Source organism: Crotalus tigris, unplaced genomic scaffold, assembly GCF_016545835.1.
Source record: "Crotalus tigris isolate CLP2741 ecotype Arizona unplaced genomic scaffold, ASM1654583v1 scf7180000018784.18638703518:1950463, whole genome shotgun sequence".
NCBI lineage: Eukaryota > Metazoa > Chordata > Lepidosauria > Squamata > Viperidae > Crotalus > Crotalus tigris.
In genome coordinates, this window is record NW_024097199.1 from 1582450 (window position 1) to 1598587 (window position 16138).

At 34.1% G+C, this 16138-nt stretch overlaps 1 protein-coding gene across 2 annotated transcripts in view; it reads right to left on the reverse strand.

Moving 5' to 3' along the window:
• Positions 1-248: 248 nt before the first annotated feature.
• The window catches only part of USP45 (ubiquitin specific peptidase 45), a 53700-nt gene continuing 37810 nt past the window's right edge, over positions 249-16138 (reverse strand). For both annotated transcript variants that reach the window (XM_039356054.1, XM_039356055.1), the window contains exons 10-18: positions 13916-13997; positions 12344-12435; positions 9600-9656; positions 9152-9298; positions 5361-6027; positions 4276-4373; positions 3625-3711; positions 2988-3141; positions 249-1612 (exon numbers count right to left, since the gene is read on the reverse strand). In XM_039356054.1, the coding sequence (XP_039211988.1) occupies positions 1482-1612; positions 2988-3141; positions 3625-3711; positions 4276-4373; positions 5361-6027; positions 9152-9298; positions 9600-9656; positions 12344-12435; positions 13916-13997 (1515 nt within the window). In that variant the 3' untranslated portion in view covers positions 249-1481. The remainder of the gene's footprint in view (positions 1613-2987; positions 3142-3624; positions 3712-4275; positions 4374-5360; positions 6028-9151; positions 9299-9599; positions 9657-12343; positions 12436-13915; positions 13998-16138) is intronic.

A 16138-nucleotide genomic window follows, 5' to 3' on the forward strand; every position in this document is an offset into this window, starting at 1 on the left:
CACAATCACCCTAAGCAGGTCACAATTAACCATTTACAGAATACAGTGTCCCATATACTTTCTCCAGGAAATATATAGTTTTATCAGGAGTTTTACCCAAATATCATTATATCACTATCATCTTCCCCAGGGAATAGGCTTGCTTGAATCATGCCACTAAACAGCATTTGGTACATACATTACGTGTGCTTGAGCCTCAAAAATTAGTTCTGTCACTGAGAAGGTTGCTTTTTTATTTACTCTTTTTCTTCTGGTCTTTTTCTTCTCAGGTATTAAGTAGATAACTCAACTACCTGTCTTTATATATTCCCACAATATGATTGGATAAAGTTAATTTAACTTTTCCTTGTTGGGGTTCCTAGTTTAATTCCCTTCTTGACCTACTTAACATTATTATAAAAACAGGGCCCCAACAGTGTGCAGTAAATAGTAAAAACATATATACAGTACACATACTTGTGCCTCTGAGATTTTTTTGTATGACATTGTTTCTCAACGTTCAGAGACAGTAAGTTGTTCTCTAGAAAGCATGCATTTATTTGCCAATATATTTATATGAAGAAAAGGTATGGCTTGCTCCAGCTTCACAGTGTAAGTAAGATGGATTCAGAGGTGATTTGGGGTTCACTAAATTTGAAAGCTAGCACATCACAGGAAGAATGTTTAGCTTGCTTTCGGATGGAGTTTTCATCTGTAACATCATCAGATTTCAAGGCATATTCAAATAAAGAAAAGCGTCCCGGAGTAAAATCAGGCCTAGGTGCACTTCCACATTCCCTTTTAGAACACACAATATAGTATCCTAGTTTTGTAGAATGACCTTTTTGTTTCCTGAAACAAAACTACTTTCCATTTGTGGAACATGTTAAATTTATAAGAATCATTTCTTTCAAGAATTCTCAAGTGCCAAATATTTTACAAAAACATGCTTTGGTGTCCATAAACAGCTTTTTCTTCACTGAAGAAAAATCAGGTTGTCAGTCTTATCAAGATTGTTCCTGCAGTTAACTTTTGAAAAAGCACATGATTTTAACTAGCCCATTTTGAAACATTACTGTTTAGTTTCAGAATGTATTGTTTCACATTACAATTTAGGAGTCCAAAAGCAATGTCTGCTTGGATTCAGAAACACACACATACACCCACCTCCTTGTAATCACATATGACAATTTTTTTTATTAATTTCCATTTCAATGCAGTCTTTGCCCTCAACTCTTCATAAAAGCATATGAAACTATAGATTCTTTTAAAATAGCAACTGAACAAAAATGTTAGCCACTCTATTGTATTTTTTGTATGCATGAAAAAAGAGGGGGAAAGCTGTTCTGTATCCAAGCCATGATTTACAATCTGAATCCAGGGTACATTTTCTATTGAAGAAGAGGAACAGATAAAGGCACAATATTTATATATACTGTAATTTTCTGTGCACTTAAGCAAGTTAAATAACACTGCTTTCCTATTTTCCATAATGAAGATGGCTACAGAATTCTTTCATAGAAAAGCAAATAGGCTTGTGAATTTAATACTCTTGATTCTGGGACTGCTTGTACATAGGTATCACTGACATATACCCACTGTCCTACAGTTGATCCCAGAGATTCTTTTAAACCTGCAATGCAAACAGACATGTACACCAGTTTTCATTAGCTGTAAAATCAACAAATAAGAGAAGGTACAATCAAGGGTATAAGGCAGAGGTAGGCAACCTTGGCTCTTTTATGACTCGTGGGCTTCAACTCCCAAAATTCCTGAGCCAGCCATGCTGAGGAGAAATGGAGAGGTTTCCATGCTGAGCCATGCTTGCTCAGGAGTCATAAAAGAACCAAGGTTGCCTACCCCTGGTATAAGGGAAGGTTTGGTTACCTAAATGTAATTAATTATGAGAAAAATGATAACTGATTAAGTTATTTTGAATATTGATGGGGAATTACAATTGAAAAAAAAAAGAAAACTGGGATAAGGATTGAATAAGGGAATTTTGATTGCATATACATTTGATATGTTTTGGCCAGAGAAGATATTATAAACTGACATTATAGATACTAGACATAACATTGGAAACATGTGATGAAGATACTTATATTTAACTGTATAGGTATTAATAGCAGTAAGAATTGTATTTGCCTAGTGTGGAAAAACGATTATTATTGGGAGAAGAGAGTACTGGGGAAATACTGGATGGAGTAGTATTGGATATTTTGAGTGAAAGTTAATATGTACCACTGAATGACAAAAGAACCCAGACACACTTGAAAGTAATAAAATATTTATATATAAAAAAGAATGCTTAGCTGAATGTTGTTCATTAACTAAACTTTCAAAGCAAAATGATGTTTCTAAAAAAATAAGTATACATACAGGTGATTCTTGACTTACAACCATTCATTCAGTGACCATTCAAAATTACAAAGGCACTGAAAATAATAAGCAGAAACCGTCCTTGCATTTATGACCGTAGCAGCATACACTGGTCACATAATCAAAATTTAGGCACTTGGCAACCAGCTTGTATTTATGACAGCTGCAATGTCTTAAAGTCATGTGATCACCATTTCCAACTTTCCCAGCTGGCTTCCGACAAGCAAAGTCAATGCAGGAAGTCAGATTCATTTAACGCCCACATGATTCACTTAACAAATGTAATGATTCACTTAACTGCAGCAAAACAGGTCATAAAATTGGGTGCCACTCACTTAAATACTGTCTTGCTGATCCCAACTGTGGTCGTAAGTTGAGGACCACCTGTATACACAACACAAAAGGTATATATATATATGTGTGTGTGTGTGTGTGTGTGTGTGTGTGTGTGTGTGTGTGTGTTTGTGTATATATATATATATATATATATATATATATACACACACACACACATATATATATATATATATATATATACACACACACACACATATATATATATATATATATATATATATATATATATATATATAATCTAATCACACAGTTTTTGTTTAGATACCTACCTTGAACATTTTTATTGCTAGAATTGTGCTCCAAATGTTTTTTAGACGATGATCGGATTTTTACATAAGCTGCATAATGACCTCCCCGCATTGAACCATTATGCTCTACTATTCCATAAAGCGCATAGAGGACCTTCCCACCGTCAGCCACATTCTAGGAAAGGAAGGAAGGAAGTGAGGGCCACGCAGTATGGACTTTGTAATATTTTCAATATAGGTTTTGAAATGCTGTTGCACTGGCTAACTAACATGGTTTTTTTATATTTTAATTTGCCTTATTTCTCTCTTTCTTTGTCTTTTAAATGTATTGTTAATAATTAGCCATAAATCTAAGCTACCAAGAAGAATGTAAAGCCTTTATTGTAGAAACTAGGACTGGCCAACTGTTTGATACATGTTAAATAAATGCAATTTTATTTTTTTAAAAAAACAGCCAGTTTATTCTAATTTCAAGTAGCAAAAGGTATTTTCAGCTAATGTTAAAGCTTGGTTTAACAGAATAATCCTGTGTTGTATAAGAATCTAACTGAAATGTATGACTAAAAATGTTTGACATCTGTAAGAAGAAATTTTCAACTGAAACATTACCAATTTTGCTTCAAACACAATCTGATATTATGTTTTTATTATGTCTTACCTTGCAAAAGGCAGAACAAAATGGAGCCAGGTCCAAAACAAGTGGGAAATCTACATGCCGATTTACTTTTCGTAGGCTCATACCAGCCTTAAGAAGAAATTGAAAATATTTGTAAAATTTTAATTTAATGCTTAAATATTTGAAATGTTACATTTTAAAATAAGTAAATCAGTACTTACTATGAGTGATCTACAAAACAAATGATCTTATAGAGCTACAATATACAACCTAAAATATCTTCTTGCTTTGTATCATTCCAGTCCAGCAAAAATTAAACATAGAATATTTAGGAATCAAGAGCAAAACCTGAACCTTCATGCTATATTTGAAGCATATTATTAAGCTAGGAGTCAAGTAGTGCTGAAACAAAACTTGACCCATTTATTTTTTTCTTTTAACAGAAAATATGCTATATTACTTTGCAAAAGTATTGGAAAGACAACTAACTCTGAATATAACCTATATATCAGCTGCTCAGTCAAAATGGTAAAATTCTAGTGTGCAACAAAGACCATTTTGTTTTTGCAAATTTTCCACCACTCCTAGACAACTTTTGAAAATGAACCATACAAATATTAAATGTAGCGCTAATAAAAAAAAACTCCTGTCTATTAACTTTGGGGGGGGAACCCATCTATTTCAGGGCATTACCTGATGAAATCTTTTCAGATGAAGGATCAGAATAGCAGGAACCAAAGAAATCAGTAGCTGCTTCCTAGCATTTGTATAGACACCTTCTGTCTTCTTATCTATAAAAAAAATTACATCATTTATAAGGAAAATGATCTGGAAATACATGAAAAACACATCATTTATAAGGCAGAGCATAGAGACAGAGATGGAGATAGAGACAGAGATGATAGAAATAGAGAGAGATGATAGAGATAGAAACAGATGTTCCAACAATATATCCTGGTCAATAGTATCACAAGCCACTGAAAGAGCCAGTAGCATTAATAAGGGTTTTCCTTGTCATTCTATATGTACAGGTCAACCAATGGACAACTCCATGGCTAAACTCAGAATGTTAAAAAAAAAAAACCTTTGAATGAGTATCTTCTCCATCAACTTAGCTGAGTGTGGAATATGGGATATCACCCAACAGTCATTAAAACTGACAAAGCTATAATTCCTTCAGCAACAACTTTACTCTTTCCTTCTATCTGCAAGAAGGAAGCAACAATCTGATCATTGGCTGAATAGTTTTTCTTTTTTTATAGGGCCCTCAAAGCCAACTTGAGAAGAGTTTCAACTGGCTCCAACAGATTCAAGAACATTCCCCTATTCTTCAGGAGATAAACTATAAATCTGCCACAAAAGGATGCTGCTGGGTGGTTCAGCAGACACCCTTGGTTCAAAGGGCCATCAAAGCCAGCAATGAACTCGAACAATCTTACCTGCAAAGAATCAATGAACAGTTCACCTCTAGGTGAGTTTATATAAGGTCTTTGAAATGGATTCCCCAATTCACTTTTAAAGCAGATAGTATAGATTATAACAGGGGTGTCAAACTCGCAATGTCACATGACATGTCGTGACGTATCATGACTTTTTCTCCATTGCCGGCAATGGGGTGGACACGGTTTCAGCATGACGCATCCAGCCCACGGGCCGGCAGTTTGACACTCCTGGATTAGAACATGGGGAGGGCACGGCTTTGCAGGACACGCAAATACCACTCTTGAAGGAGCATGTCCTTGAATCAGAAAGATTTTTTTATTATTATTACCAGCTACCTGCGGAATTTGCTTTTTTCTGGTTTCTGTGCTTCTGATCTGTACAGTTTTCACACAGCAGCTTATTGTTTCCCATTAGCAGCTCCACGGAGGTAAACTGATAGAGGCATGATTGAACCGAACATTCCTTAGAGCTTGTTACATAACTCTGAGAAAGAGTCTGGAAAGCATTTTGAGGGTTTTGCCCCTCTGTTGAAAAGGCAGTGCTCTTCGACAGGCTCGAAAGAGTGTTGAGAGGGCCTTCGCTCTCAATGGCTGTGCTTCCAAAGTGAAATTTTGACAAGGCACTAGTAAGTGCCTCTGTACTGCTATTGCTTGATTTGCTGTACTGCATTTTAGTATTTGCAGGTAAGTGTCTGTGTCCATTTGTGCACAAATCAGGCGTGGGGCAAGTTTTATTGGCCGTCATTTGCTTAGAAGTGTTTTCACTTTCAGAAGCCTCGCTATCGGCATCAATGCTACTTTCAGAACGGCTGACTTCTTTCTCACTGCCTTCAGTCTGACTTCCATTTCCTGGAGAGTCCAGGAGGGCACTGCTGTCTCTTGCACATGAAGGATTGGCTCTGTCTTCTATTTTAGAGTTTCTGATTTTTCCAGGCAGGATAAAAGGGCTTGTTTCTTTTTCATCAGATTTGTTGGCAAGTCGTCTTTCATGGTTTACTTGGTTCTGCCAAGTCATCATCAAAGTGTTAAAGGAAAAAGAAAAAAAAAAACATTACCACATGATTCAAACCGCATAGAAGCAGTGCAAATACATTTATGGTTGGAGAAAATAATTAAAAAACAAATAGTCTTTAAACCAGAATTATTTTTGTTAGGAATAATAGGAGCTAATTATGAGAAAGATTGCAGCAAGAATTGTATTTGCCCAACATTGGAAAAATGAAAATTTACCAACTGAAGAAGTACTAATCAAGAAAATTCTAGAGTGTGCAGAAATGGATAGATTGACTTTAAAGATAAAAGAGAAAGAAGACTCAGTGTATTTTAGAACATGGGATAATTTTCATCAATGGCTAGAAAAACAAGTCACAGAGAAAAGAATGTGATATGTAATTTTGCATATATATTAGTAAGAAGGCTATTGAGTGATTAATATATTGTTTATGATAATTGACTACATCTATTATTGTTAGTTAAATACATGTACCCAGACATTATGCTGTTTGCTAAATATTGAAAATGTTATTTGGAAAAAAACCCACCCTCACCCCGACCCTAACCCTAACCCAAATCCCAACCCTAATCCCAACCCCACCTTATCCCTAACCCTATAATAAAATCTATATATATATAAAAAGAAGCACTGCAAATACAATCTTACTTTCTTTACACATGCATAAATATGTAGGTATACCTAGAAACTGGGCCTTCTATACGATTAGATTTTAGAGTTCAGACTGATAGTCTAAGCAGGGATGGTACCAAGTGGTTGGGAAGAAGAGCTGGGGCATTTGCTCTCTGTTCTTGAAAAACGTGAAATCCTACCCATTTTATAAAAATGCATAGCTTTATTTTATATTGCACATTAATTAAACTTCTGGCTCATTCAGATTTATATTAGATATAACTGTTAGCAAGTCAATATGATTCGGTCCCTTCAGCCAATTTTTGTTTTATTATTTGTAAAACCTGTGGTAACTAATCATACTGATTATCTAAGTCATTGTTTCTTTTCATTTATTTTTACATTTCCCATGTCTTAATTTCTATTTCCTGGTAAGTGTAATTTTGGTCACTGACCTTCATAAAAGACTGACTGACCTTCTTTTAGACCTTTCTTGTATTCAAGCTAGTTTTTATTCAATGATGTCCAGCTGAAGTTTTATTTTTGCTGTTTATTGTTGGCCTACCTATGGCACATTTGTTATTTCCTTTGGAAATATGTCCTTTTTCTTTTTAAATTGTGTTATGTTCTGCTTTTATTGCAAGAGTTTGCTTTTTACTATTTAATATAGTTTGTGTGTGTAGAATATATATTAATAATTTGTATTATTAGAATTCTTCTATTTACTTTTTGGTATATTTGATTCTTCATTTACATTGCTGACTGCCAGCAGTTCGGCAGTTTGATTCCCACTGGCTCAGGTTTGACTCAGCCTTCCACCCTTTCGAAGTCGGTAAAATGATCCAGATTGCTGGGGGCAATTTGTTGAATCTGTAAACTGCTTAAAGAGATATATAAGTCTAAGTGCTATCACTATTGTTATTTATATTTGAATTCCATTATTGTCCTTTTCTGTTTGCTACAAATTAAAGGCAATGGGTTTTTTTTAAAACTCTCCACAAATTAAAAAGACATAAGATGACATCTTTTTCTTCAGATTAATTCCTGATCCACAATATTTCATGAAAGAGTCTTTCTTAAAGAAAGGCCATTTTTTACTGGGTTTGTTGTAGCCAATTTGAAACTGTAAATGAACATTAATATTACAACATAAATAAAAGAATAATTTAAAAAGTTTATGTTGGAATTCCACTACTGGTGCTTTTTATTTTTGAATTTTAGGTTTGGCAATGAGAAATTTAAAAATTGCTATTCAATTCAGTAAGGTACATTACTGAATTAATTATTTTGTTTATTTGTTTGTTATTAAATTTATTTGCCACAAGGTGAATTAGAATGGCCTTAATTTTTTATAGAGAAGCAAAGTTTTCTGTCATCCTTGGCTAAGAATACAGGATTTCAACACAGGACATAAAAAAGAAAATAACAGCAATACGTGTATTTTGTAGGTAAAAAATATTTCTATATTACACCATTCGGCTTTAGGAACTTACTTAGGAACTTAGGAAATAAGTATCAATGGTGATTACTATCATACATTGTGCTAAACCATGGTTTATTTTAGGCATAATCAGATAACCCAAGTTTCTCTTGAAGATGAACAAATTATCATACTGTAGTTTCTATGGCTTATTCATGATTTATTTTCCTTCTTTCTTTAGCTGGTCTTTAGCTGCACTATGGATTGATTAAAGGGTTGAGCAAAATGCAACCCATTAACCAGGAAACTATAAAAAACTCAAGCACATTCATTGGCACAATCTTTTTGGCATCTTTTCAATTTATTTATTAAGTTAAACCAAATGTCAACCGCATTATCGCTTACTGTGATTTGTAATATTGTAAAATGTTTATGTCTGAAGGGGCCAAAAAGCCTGAATAAGAAACTATCAAATGAAAGGAAATCTACATAATTATGAGATGACAGAAATTTAAACAGAAAACCATTTAGTTTTAGTCTTTGTGTAAATAGTTTAAATTAATACATAAATTACTTTAAATTGATAGAGCCTCTTGATCTTGTTAGAACCTGCCAACTTCATATGTTTGTAATTGACGCTGCCATTTATAACCAATGTGCAGAATGTGGAAACTAAATTTTGATAATGAATAAACAAACAGCTTCTGAATTTATGGAAGTTCTTTTCAAAAGATTTTAAATGATACTGTTTAAAATCATTTTTCAGCAAGGTTCCCAAATCAGATTTGAATGTTTGTCTTCAAGTACCTATACTTTAAATCTATCATTTTAAGATATCTTCAGTCTCTTCATACTTATATACAATCTTATATATATTTCAGTCACAATCATTTCTTTTATTAAAATCTTTCAATCAATGCAGTACTAAGATTTCTGAAAAAAGTGATCAAAGTACATCGAAACACTTGGGATCTACAATTGCAAATTAAAAATATGTTACTCCAGGTATTTAGAGAGAACATTGAAATTTATGTGAAAAACATCTGAATTCATGTACAATTGTCCATACTGGCTTATTCTTACCTTATCCTTTGTTAATGAACATTTTCTAGATAATTTTGATTGCTGATTAGTCAGAACTCTTATGGAAGAACAGCTGAATCGATCAATATCTGCTTCTTGTATTTGTTTACCTTTGCTTGTCCTTCCAAAACAAACAGGTTTTGAGATCTAGAAAAATCAAGATGGGTTATTAGGGTGTATCAAATCATCTTAAGACATTTTTAACCAGAATTGGAGTTCATACATACCATGAATTAAAAATTGTAATGTCTGAGTTTACACAGTAATCTAGTCTAAATCAAAACCAAGCCAGATTTAAAGTGATATATGACACCAGCTATAATTTCTATGAGTAACAATATATTCTTCTTTTCTTCATCCTAAATTGGCTGAGTTCTTTATATCAACTGGCACAAAGAAGACTTCTGACAATTAAAATGAAGGCTTTATTGAACAAGAACTTTCTTACCCTTTCTTCTATGATAGGAAGGGAAAGATCAATGAAGGGTTCTTTTACTGTGGAAATCTTAAAACACAAAAAAATGAAAATGGCAAGTGAATATACACATCTTCTGGATTCCCCCATACATACAAAGTTATATAGTAAACACATTTTTATTAGGCATTGGAATACTTTACAAAACTCGAAGAACTGGGATTTGGAAATGGAAAAAACAAATCCCTACTGTACAGGTAGTATTTAATGAGCACAATTGGGATTAGCAACTCTGTTGCTAAGCAATATAGTCATTGTGAGATACCACATGAATGCAAATGGGCTTACAGCCATACATGCACTGTGATTGTTAAGCAAATCACCTGTGGACATCACATGATCACAGCTTGCAATTTTATTGCCAGCTTCTCTGTTGACTCGGCTTGTTGGTAGCCAGCTGTGAGGCAATCATGTAACCGTGGGACACTGTGACAGATTCTATTCTGTGTGCTTTGCTGTTTAATAGCTTTATAAAAGAGTAGCACTTAGCAATAGCACTTGGACTTATATACCACTTCACAGTACTTTACAGCCCTCTCTAAGCAGTTTACAGAATCAGCATATTTCAACAATCTGGGTCCTCATTTTACCGACCTCATAAAGGCCGGAAGGCCGAGTCAACCTTGAGCTGGTGAATAACTCTTTATGCAAGTAAAACAGTTTTCATGTACCTTTACACAGATAAGACACATTAAAATGCACTGGAAGTATTATAAAATACAGTATCCTATTACAAAAGAGAACAGAGATTCCTTTAGAATAGAGGTCCCCAACCTTTTGGGCACCAGGGACCGGTTCCGTGGAGAGGAGAGAGGTTTTCCACAGACCAGAGAATGTGTGCTTTTGTGTGCTACCTGCATCCCGCAGATGGGGCTTTGCTTGTTTGTGCAGACTGGTTGCTGGTATGCCGTGGCCTGGTATTGGTCCACAGATCGGGGTTGGGGGCTCCTGCTTTAGAATTTTATGTTGAATTCTACAAGCATGAACACATAATTTGACTACTTTATAGGTCAGTGGTTCTCAACCTGTGGGTCGGGACCCCATTTGGGGTCGAACGACCATTTCATGGGGGTCGCCAAACAATGCAGTCCGCCCTTTTTCCCCCTTTTCCTTAGCTGTGCTACTCTCTTTTATCCTATTGGCTTTTGAAAGCCAATAGAATAGACTCTCTTGAATAGAGTCTAATTCTATTGGCTTTCAAAAGCCAATAGGAATTGTCCAGGCTGTCTCTGCCCTGCTGAGCCCGCCAAAAGTTCCATTCTGCAAACGGTGCTGCACCAGTTGAGTAGTCCTCGACTTACGACCGGTTTAGTAGTCCTCGACTTACGACCGGTTGGGGGTCGCGGCATTAAAAAGGTTGAGAACCACTGTTATAGGTGGTTTCAGGATGTTGTCCACTAAAAGCAGAGAAAAATAACCAACTTCTATATATGTCTAATAGTAGTATCAAACCTCTTGACAACAATGTACAAGATATGAAGCAAGGTTTATATGGAATTTCATTAATCTGCTCTAATACTAGGAAAAAGGGAGCAGGATAAAGAATCTTGGAAACTGAATACGTAATCCTCGTTGCTTATGAATTCAGAAATACAGACACATTAGGAAAAAAACTCACGTAATTATGAACTGCTCATTATCACCAATGTAAGTTATAGAAACTATTAAAAGATGATTCTTCATGGGTATCGACAAATATATTTAAATCAGTACTATTCATAAAAAATACTTCTTTAAAATACTTAATTATTCCCCAGTCACATGACTATATATTCAGCTAATGTCTCTTGACTAATAGAAAGTTTTTGCTATCTATTAGAAGTAGAGGGTGAAGAGATCATTTTCAGTTATTTCCCCTCTTCCTGCTCTGATGGATTGGCAGCTCTTTAAAAAGAACTGTGGAAGGCAGTGAGGCCAAAGAGTAGTTATCAAAATTGTCATTCCTTCCTTAATGCATAAACTTCTACTGGATCACAGAATCTTCCTTCAGCAGAGACACCAATTAAAGCAAACTATGAAACAAGGCCAAGTGTACTGGCTGGTAGAATCAGGCACCAAGCAACTGAGTTGTCTCTCATCTTAGAAGCTAGAATATCAAAGTCCGCACCCTGGTAGGAGGCCCACTCCCAACTCCGTTGCCTAGAGTTGCTTTTCTTCCTTATTATTCTGATTTGTTCACTTGCTTTTTTTCAAGCAATTGAAGGCAATGCAATTGAAGGCAGTGAAGAAAGAAAAATAGATGTAATTTCTGCATATATATATATATATATATATATATATATATATATATATATATATGTATTTGCCCTTTTCATCTTATACCAGTACCTGAGGCAGCCTATTGACTTCTGTGATGTGCCTCCATCCCCTGCTCAAGTTGCAGGCTACAACACAAGTGTTGGCCTGCATGCACTAATGAATATTTCAGGAAAAAAAAAACATTCTTTCTCTTTACATATTAGTATATTTTCCATAACTGGTATTCTTAGATCTATGCTGATTATAAGAAAAACATTTCTTTTTTTTTAATCCAAGTAAAGCAAATACTTGACAAATTGGAGAGCTGGAAGATCAAGTTGAACTTAGTGAATTGATTTCTCTAATATTTAAGAAGCCAATCCACATTGTCATGACAATATCAGAAATTAGCCTACCATTATCCAAATGATTATTCAACACCCTTCTTATCAAATCATATCGAATTCCATAATACTTACGTTTTCACATTCCTCACACATGATAGTGCTGGTCAATTCACCCACAAAAATCCTGTCTATGAAATTCATCTTCACACCCTCTCTTCCATATGCTGCAAAAAAAGAACTTCTTTAAAAATTGTGCACCTCTCTTCTAAATTTAGCAGAATTAATTCTAGGATTTATTTCAGAAAATATACACCCAAAATAAGTTATAGTTTGCATCCATCAGCAGGAAAAATATATACACCAGTATATCATACCAAAGCTGCAAATGCTTGGGTGGCCACCAGATGGCAATAAGAGGAAAGAGGTCACTGGATGTTTGCATCCAGATACAGTTTGATTATAAAAATGAGTAATCTATGACTGCATTCAGTTTTGGTTTTTATTTCTGATGATTAGATAAAGATATGTCCTTTGTATTTCACAAGGAATGTGGCAGATATTTTATTACGTTGTGTGATGCATCAGTAAATTCCAATAGATTTTATTTTTCCCCCTTAATATAATTTTAGAAACTATTCAAAGAATATGGGTTTCACTATCTTTAAATAATTATGTCAACTTTACTCATTAACAAGCTGGGAAGCACAACTATTTTCCCTGAAATGACATAGCTGATGTTTTATCAGCAGAAAATAATCTCTCCAACTCCTTACATAGCATGAATTTTATACATTCTGCAGCTAAATTATGTTGAGGGCTATAGTCTTCTATTTATATCTGAAATCTTTTTTATTGCACCCATCAAGTTGCCAACTTTTCAACTTTTCTATCTAAAAGAAAAGTAGTGCCTCATGGTACAATCCTAGTACCTTCTCAGAAATCAGTGAAACATTTCCCTAGATAAGTGTGTACAGACTCTGCAGTCTTCTACTTGTGTACTCTTCTTCCCTCCTCAATTATTGATCGAGTACTTCAGCATGCAGCTTAAATACACTACCTCTGTTATACAATATTCTGCCTTCTAGTGAAAATGCTAGGATATCCATTTTTATGGAGTCTATTAGAGAACAATCTGATTGTCTCTATCAGAGAATCAGGCTATTATGGATAAACCACCCTGATCCAACAAGTGTTTCATATCATCACTAGGTGGCGCCAGAATAGATACAAACTCCTAATATATACTGCTCAAAAAAATAAAGGGAACATAAACGTATAGGATCCTATACGTTTGTGTTCCCTTTATTTTTTTGAGCAGTATATATCAAACATTTATTTCAATCTGAGTTAAATTCCTGGTGATGGGGGTCAGTTGTCTTGATAACAATACAGAAGTCATTTGCTTCTACCACTTTCTGGGATGTTTACTCAATCTCTCAGTTAATGCACTCTCTTAAATTTTCTTGTGGTTTCCCATCCAACAACAACAACAAATTAGATCCAGATAAAACCAGGTCAGCTTCCAAGTCCAGTTAATGTATGCATGTATGTATACACAGAGAGATAGACACACATATGACTTTGGAACTCAGTATTCTTTATAAATGAATTTGCCTTTTAGACAACACTATAAAAGTCACTCATTTGCACAATAAGAGAACTCTATGAAATAACACAGGTAAGTTCTGCCAAAGGAAACCATACCTTTGACTTTTCTTTTGGTTTCTTCATCTGCTGTTTTAGTTGTTGGATTATTAAATGCTTTTAAGATTGCAGCTTGTATGCGCTGAAACACAGATATTTAGCACATTTTTATTAAAGTTTGTAGTTTTAACTTTAAAAAAAATTAAACGGCCTACTTAGATGAGAGGAATAGAATAGAGCTGGAAGGGACCTTGGAGGTCTTCTAGTCCAGCCCCCTGCTCAAGCAGGAGATCCTATAGTATACCATCTCAGACAAGTGGCTTGTCTAGTTTCTTCTTAAAGGAGTTACTCTTCTTTCAAACACATAGACTTATATTAATGACAGAGTTTGAAATACAATCTCAGTCTTTCACAATAAGGCCCCTACTCTTGTTTCCACATTCTTTTATTTAATTATTCTTAGTTATTTTTATACTTCCTTTTCCTTAAGGCCGAGTCAAAGGAGTTGCAAAATGAGTCCAAAACTACAAAATATATAAGAACAGCTATAATAAAATACGGTTCTACAACAAATTAAATATATATTATCAGCAATAATTCAATCAGAAAACAACAGAATGATGAACTTTTCCCTTCTTATACAAAAAACATATGTGTGTCACAAGAAAAGATATAGTGGATTTTATCAAGTTTTTAAATACATTGTTGCTCCTTTTCTAACATAAAACTAGCAATTTGCATAATTAAAATTAACTTAAACCAGAAAGCGTCCACTTCAAAACTCATTCAGCCTAAAGATGAAAATATATATATACATATATATACATATATATATATATATATATATACATACATATATATTGCTGCTCGAAGCACGAAGCTGAAAACACCAGCCTGAAGATGACGAATGGGACTTCGTCGAAACGTCGCCAAAACACTTCCAATTTTACGCGGGAGAAAACCCGAACAACCAAAGACCTACATATATATATATATATATATATATATATATATATATATATATATACACACACATACATATATATATATACACACACACATACACACACACACAAAGTCTACTGTTGTCTGAAAATACACATACACACACACACAAAGTCTACTGTTGTCTGAAAATCCATTACTTCAATAATGTTGCAGTCTGTGTATTTTAGTAAAATGCATCACTTCTGGAATGATTTAAAAGAAGATTACTGCTCGCATCAAGCATACACAGAAAAAAAAATTAGAGAAAATATTAAAATCATTAGCAGAAGGAGAAAAGATGACCACATGGAAGGGGAAAACCAAATTCAGTTCCAGTGAGAAAAGGAGGAAAAGGTTCCTTTCTTTGCAGGATAATATATATCCCGATGAATTGGCTAACAGATGGGGTTAATGTTACAAAGACAAAAGAAAATAATAAATTACAAAAGATCAATTGATCTGTCTCCTTCCGGTTTGAAAAAAATAAACTTATGATAAAAATGTAATCTTGGACACTTTTACTTGAGTACTTGTTTCTCAAAAATATTAAGAGGTTTGCTGGATGGGTAGCACAATAGAAGTTTTAATCTGATATCTGGAGGTAAAAATAAGTCCAAATATTTGGCAGGGAAAATATTGGGCAAGACAAAATTTACACCTGGATATTTTTGGTATTAATATATATTAATGTAACATTCAGGACGGACATCATTAAACAATCCATACAAAAAGTTTTAACATTAAAATGTATGCTACAACTCGACTGTGATTATTGCATAGACCTCTGTGCTTCTAATTAAATCATACATGACTGCATTTTAAAAATAGGTCTCTATAAAGTGATTTCTCATTTATGTGAATAAAATGTGTCACTATCACCATCAGAAAACCTAGAAAAAATTTAATCATGAAACAGATGAAGGGTACCTACTTATATATTACTGGTTTAATGGTACAATGATGAATATATAGTGAAATATATTAGCACTACTCTACCAAATGAGTTTCTACTTCACAAATACTTGCCCTAGTTATTAATTCCCAATGACTCAAGGACTTTTTCTAATCATCTTAAATCCAATAACATGTTAAAAAGAATCCATCCATGAAACTAAATAAATAACTCATTAAGATGATCTCATAAACAAATTTGCAGGCAAAAGAAACTCTCTTTTTATTGAAATGACATATTGAACCATTTATTTAGATCAAAAAGACAGTCTTTTAAGAGTTTGAGTGCATCAGACATTAATCAATTAACAAGCAATGGTGTGAAGCACTCTTAGTATGCAACAC